The sequence below is a fragment of the Aptenodytes patagonicus genome, unplaced genomic scaffold (assembly GCF_965638725.1).
Source record: "Aptenodytes patagonicus unplaced genomic scaffold, bAptPat1.pri.cur scaffold_656, whole genome shotgun sequence".
Classification (NCBI taxonomy): domain Eukaryota; kingdom Metazoa; phylum Chordata; class Aves; order Sphenisciformes; family Spheniscidae; genus Aptenodytes; species Aptenodytes patagonicus.
In genome coordinates, this window is record NW_027472550.1 from 1 (window position 1) to 5000 (window position 5000).

A 5000-nucleotide genomic window follows, 5' to 3' on the forward strand; every position below is an offset into this window, starting at 1 on the left:
CCGGGGCTCGGGGGATGCTGGGCGGGGGGCGGGGGGGGATGCTGGGGGGGACCGTCCCGGGCTCGGGGGCTGTCGGGGGGGATGCTGGGGCGGGGACCATGACCAGCTCCGGGGATGCTGGAGGGAGGGATGCTGGAGGGGGGGGGAGGATGCTGGGGGGGGACACACGGGACGCTGGGGGGGAGCCGTCCCGGGCTCGGGGGGAGCATCCCGGCGTGCCCAGCGCTGAGCCCCGTCTCTGCCTGCAGGGACCCCGGGACGCCCTGCCCGGCTCCTCCTGCCCCTGCTCTGCTGGGCCCTGGCCTCCCGCCGCACAGGTAAGTGGGGCTGCTGGAGGGGGCCGGGGCCAACTCCCGGCTCTGTGCCCCCCAGGGGGCCTGTGCGGGGGGGGCTGGGGATCAGCCGTGCCCCCCTCTGCGGGACCCTGCCCTCCCACCCACCCCAGAGGTGTGGGGTCTCGGGGGCAGCTCTTGTCCCCCCGCCTCACCCCGCTCTGCTCCCCCAGGTGCCATGGCCCTGCAGCCCCCAGCATCACCGTCCTCCGGATGCCGGCAGAGCTCCCCCACCCGGGTGAGTGGCCCCCAGGGCCGTTGCGGGGTGACCTGGGGATGGGGGCTGCAGTGAGACCCCCCCAGCCGAGGGGAAGCACGGGGGGGGGTCGGCTCCCACATCAGCCCCGGCAGACACACAGGGTGCATCCTCCACCTGCAGCTGAGATCTTGGGGTACTGGTGAGGTGGGGGACATCCTCCTTTGGGGGGTGGGGGCTGCGCCTGTGGGCAGGGGCAGTCTGGCCTGGGGGGCACTGGGGACCCTCGCAGCCCCTCTGACCCCCGTGTCCCCTCCGGCTCCAGGCGAGAGCATGACGATCTCGTGTGAGGCGGTGAGCAGCCTCCCCGAGGCTCACGCTGCTCTACTGGCTGGGGAACGGCTTCCTTCGTGGAGAAGCTGCACCCAGACGGGGCCGTGTATGAGGGGACAGTGCTGTAAGTACCGGGTCTCGGGAGGGGGGTCCCGGGGGGGCAGCAGCAGCTGGGCTGCCCGGGGCTCTGGGGCTGGCAGGGAGGGGCAGCCCCGGCCGGGGCAGGGACCCCAGGTCCCCCAGCCCGGGGGGGGGGTGTGTGTGTCGTGGAGCCGGGGGCGAGCGGTGACGGGTCCCTGCTGGGTCCGCAGAGAGGAGCCGCGGGGGCTCGGGGGTGGCCCTGCGCCGCGACCTGCACTCAGCTCCTTCGGCGCCCAGCACCTGCACACCAACTTCACCTGCGTGGTGCTCAGCCCCCTCGGCGTCGACACCAGGGAGGTGCAGTGGCCGCACCCGGCCCCGGCCCCGGCCCCTGCTGAGAGCGGGGGACTGGGCTGAGACCGGGGAGCAACTCATGATGGGTGAGCGCCCCACGGTGCGGTTCCCCGCTCCCACGGCCCCGCACCTCTGCGTGGGGACATGATGCCTCCGTGGAGGCCTGTCTCCGTGCCCCGCTGTGGGGTCTGCGCGGCCCCACGTCTGCCGGCCCCGCGTCTGCCGGTCCTGCTGTGTGTGGGGCTCCTGGCACCCCTCGCTGAGCTGGGAGCACTGCCCGGGCCGGCCCCGGGACCTGCCCGCAGCCAGTTGTGGGACCCCAGGGTTTATTAAAGCACATCAAGGCTTGCACTGTGTCACCTGTGTCCTGGGGATGGGGCCGCCCGGTGGGGGCAGAGGGGTGAGGAGGGAGGAAGAGGAGGTGGCCCTGGTGCCCGCGGAAGGCAGGGTCCGTCCCTGACCCCATCCCTGCCCAGCAAGGGGCTGGAGAGCCATGGACAGCCCTGGTCCTGCCCCAGGGATGCCTGGCCCCACGGCTGCACCCTGCCCCGGAGGAGGAGGAGGGTGGGGAGCCCTGGGGCGCAGGGACCCCCGAGGAGCTGGGCCCATCACATCTCTCTCTGCACCCGGGGGGAGTCGGGGCTGTCCCCTGGCACGGCGCTGCTGAGCCCCACGTGCTGCTCCATGGGGCAGCCCCCCACCCGTCTTGTCCTGGCAGGGCCCTGCTCCTGGGCACCGGGGCTGGGGTGGCCACTGCCAGCCCCCTCCCTGTTCCCTCAGGCACTGGGGGGGCTGTGACCCGCCCCGGGCTGCAGGCAGCCACAGGACAGGCAGGGGAACAGAGCCCAGGAGGAGACCCTCCTTGAGCAGGACCCGGGGCGCAGGCATTGCTCTGCGGGATGCTCTGGATGCGGGAGGGCTGGGGATGGGGGGGGGGGGGGGGGGGGGGGCTGGAGAAGACCCCGGCTGCAGCCCCCCCCAGCTGCCACCAGCCCAGGGGAGCCACAGGAAACGCCCAGAGACACCCCCGTCCCACAGCAAGTCTTTATTCCTCTGGGAGCCAGGGAAGGCGAGCAGCGGAACGGCCGGCTGGGCAGGGACACCTCCAAAAGCAGCCCTGCCGTGTCCCCCCAGTCCCCATCAGTGCCAGCCCCCATCCCTGGGGCAGCCCCTTGCAGACCCCACGCTCAGCTGCATCCAAAAGCCCTGGCTGCGGCTCTGCGAAAGGCCTCATCCAGACTCCGCTGGTGTCCCCGGGGCTGCCGGCGTGTCCCGGGGCCGGTGGCACCATGGCAGGGCTGAGCTGGGCACAGGCGGCCGCCACGCGGGACCCTGCAGCCGGGCCATCCCCACGCCCCCAGCCCGTCCTGCTGCCCCGTCCGGTCCCGCTGTCTCCCTGAAGCTGGTGGCTCCCATTCCCAACCCCTTTTCCTCGCTGGGGTGCGGTGGCAGCGGTGGCGTCGCAGCTCAGGGGCCCCCGGCGGCTGCCAGGGCAGTGGCTGCCAGGAGGAGCCCCCAGAAGTGCGGGAGGTCCCTGGGGATGCTCCTGCCTGGGGGTGCCGGAGAGGGGGAGTCAGGGGCAGCTGGGGGGGGCGGGGGGCCCAGCCGGGGGCCGCCCTCGCCGGTTGCAGCGGGGGTTCTCGGCCTCACCTGCACTGAAGATGCACGGACGGCTCTTGCATCTCTTCTCTGCCAAAGAAAACCAACTCTGTCTGCACGGCTGCTGCACGGCTCCTCGCCCCGACCCAGCCATGCCGCGCTGTGCTGTGCCGTGCCGTGCCATGCTGCGCTGCGCCGTGCCATGCCGTGCCATGCTTTGCCATGCCATGCTTTGCCATGCTGTGCCGCGCTGCGCCGTGCCATGCCGTGCTGCACAGTGCCATGCCATGCCATGCTTTGCTATGCCATGCTTTGCCGTGCCGTGCTTTGCCATGCTGTGCCATGCTGTGCTGCACCATGTCGTGACATGCTGTGCCGCACCGTGCTGTACTGTGCCATGCTGTGCCATGCCGTGCTGTACTGTGCCATGCTGTGCCATGCCGTGCTGTGCTGCACTGCACTATGCTGTGCCGCACCGTGCTGTACTGTGCCATGCTGTGCCATGCCGTGCTGTGCTGCACTGCACTATGCTGTGCCATGCCATGCTGTGCTGCACTGCACCATGCTGTGCCATGCCGTGCTGTACTGTGCCATGCTGTGCCATGCCGTGCTGTGCTGCACTGCACTATGCTGTGCCATGCCATGCTGTGCTGCACTGCACCATGCTGTGCCATGCCGTGCTGTACTGTGCCATGCTGTGCCATGCCGTGCTGTGCTGCACTGCACCATGCTGTGCCGTGCTGTTAAGGGCCCCCATTGCAAATCCCGGGGGAGAGCAGCTGGGAGACGTGCAAGGACGTGCGCCTGAAGGCAAGCTCCCCCCCCCCCCCCCCCCCCCGTCACCCTCCCCATGATCGAGACCCCCCTTTCCCGGCAGAGCTGGTGGGATGGGGCCACCCCCCGGTCCCTGCACCCCGGTGACGGGGAGGGACTGTCCTGCGGGGACGTCACCTTTCACCAATTCGCAGTTGTAGGTGCTGAGCGCGTCCTGGGAGCGGAGCTGGATGAGGGCTCTGTCCCCATCGCGGGCGACGTCGGTGACCTCGAAGATCTCGAAGGGCGGGATGAGGACCTCCTCCTCCTCGGGGAAGAAGGAGAAGTCCCTGATGGGGACACCATAGCAGGTCTCCACCGAGAAGAAGGTGTCCTGGCCAAAGGGCAGGGTGCTCTCCTTCCGGAGAGAGGCGGAGGTGAAGTGGCCGAAGCGGACGGACTGGCTGTGCCGTGCGGTGAAGTGGATGCCCCGGACGCCCCGGTAGACATGGTGGCAGCGGTGAGGCCGGGCATCCTGCAGGGCATGCAGGGCCTTGGTCAGGAGGAAATGCAGAGCCTTGAAGTGGAAGGCGCCCAGGTATTCCCTGCGGGAGCGCCCGGCCTCGCGCACGGCTGCGTTGAACGTCTGGTGCAGGGGACCCGACAGGGTGTACGCCAGGAGGGCGACCGCCTGCTCCGGCCGCAGCACCAGCAGCTGGGGGACGTGGCCACGCCGGCTCCGCCATTCGGTGGCGGCGAGGGTCCAGGCCTTGGCGTAGACGCTGTTGTTGGCGAACTCGGTGCGGTTGAGCTCCTCCAGCTCCTCCTCCATCATGTGGCTGCAGCCCCGGTACTGGTCGTCGAAGGAGGTGGGGGCCATGTCCAGCACCACCTCTTTGACGGAGTCGAGGTCTCGTCGACGCGGGGGGCTGCCGGTGGCCAGGGTCCCGGCCAGCAGCACCAATCCCAGCGCCAGACGCTCCATGGCGGGCAGAGCCGCCCTGGGGAAAACCCCCAGCTGCCGCGGTGCGGCGGGCAGGGAAGCGGCCGGTTCCTCCACAAGCGGCTGGGGAGGTGGGGGAGCGAGAGCAGGGTCAGCTCGGGGAGGGCGGCGGGGCCTGGGAGGGGGCTGCGGAGAGAAGCAGGGCAGGCTGGGGGAAATCACCCGCAGTTGCATCCCCGGCCAGGGGCACCCCGCTCGGCACACCTCCCGGCACCAACTGAGACCCCGACCCCGGCACCAGCCGAGACCCCGACCCCATTACTTGCGTTAAACCGTGCCAACAGGTGGGCGTCCTCAGTGCCTGGCGGCACGGCCCCGGCAGCCGGCAGGTCTGTGGCGTCAGCAAACC

At 70.8% G+C, this 5000-nt stretch overlaps 2 protein-coding genes across 2 annotated transcripts; one reads left to right on the forward strand and one right to left on the reverse strand.

The window, feature by feature from the left end:
- Nucleotides 1-248: 248 nt before the first annotated feature.
- Nucleotides 249-1644, forward strand: IL18BP (interleukin 18 binding protein; the record flags this gene model as incomplete). The annotated part of the gene is given in 7 exon segments (XM_076364149.1): nucleotides 249-317; nucleotides 506-526; nucleotides 529-570; nucleotides 854-903; nucleotides 905-934; nucleotides 936-985; nucleotides 1173-1644. Coding segments are annotated over 7 exon segments (449 nt in total), but the record flags the coding sequence as incomplete, so codon positions are not given.
- Nucleotides 1645-2326: 682 nt separating this feature from the next.
- On the reverse strand, nucleotides 2327-4733 carry ART1 (ADP-ribosyltransferase 1). Its single transcript, XM_076364148.1, has 3 exons — nucleotides 3847-4733; nucleotides 2947-2985; nucleotides 2327-2846 (listed from the first exon to the last, which is right to left on the reverse strand). Exons 1-3 carry the CDS (start codon nucleotides 4631-4633, stop codon nucleotides 2764-2766), a joined length of 909 nt encoding a protein of 302 aa, XP_076220263.1. The 5' UTR covers nucleotides 4634-4733; the 3' UTR covers nucleotides 2327-2763.
- Between the last annotated feature and the right edge of the window lie 267 nt (nucleotides 4734-5000).

Coding starts and splice junctions, on each gene's coding strand:
- ART1 (XM_076364148.1), bottom strand. CDS start 4,633: ATGGAGCGTCTGGCGCTGGGATTGGTGCTGCTGGCCGGGACCCTGGCC. Junction 2,986..3,846: donor CAACTGCGAATTGGTGAAAG/GTGACGTCCCCG, acceptor TTTCTTTGGCAG/AGAAGAGATGCAAGAGCCGT. Junction 2,847..2,946: donor TCCGTGCATCTTCAGTGCAG/GTGAGGCCGAGA, acceptor CGGCACCCCCAG/GCAGGAGCATCCCCAGGGAC.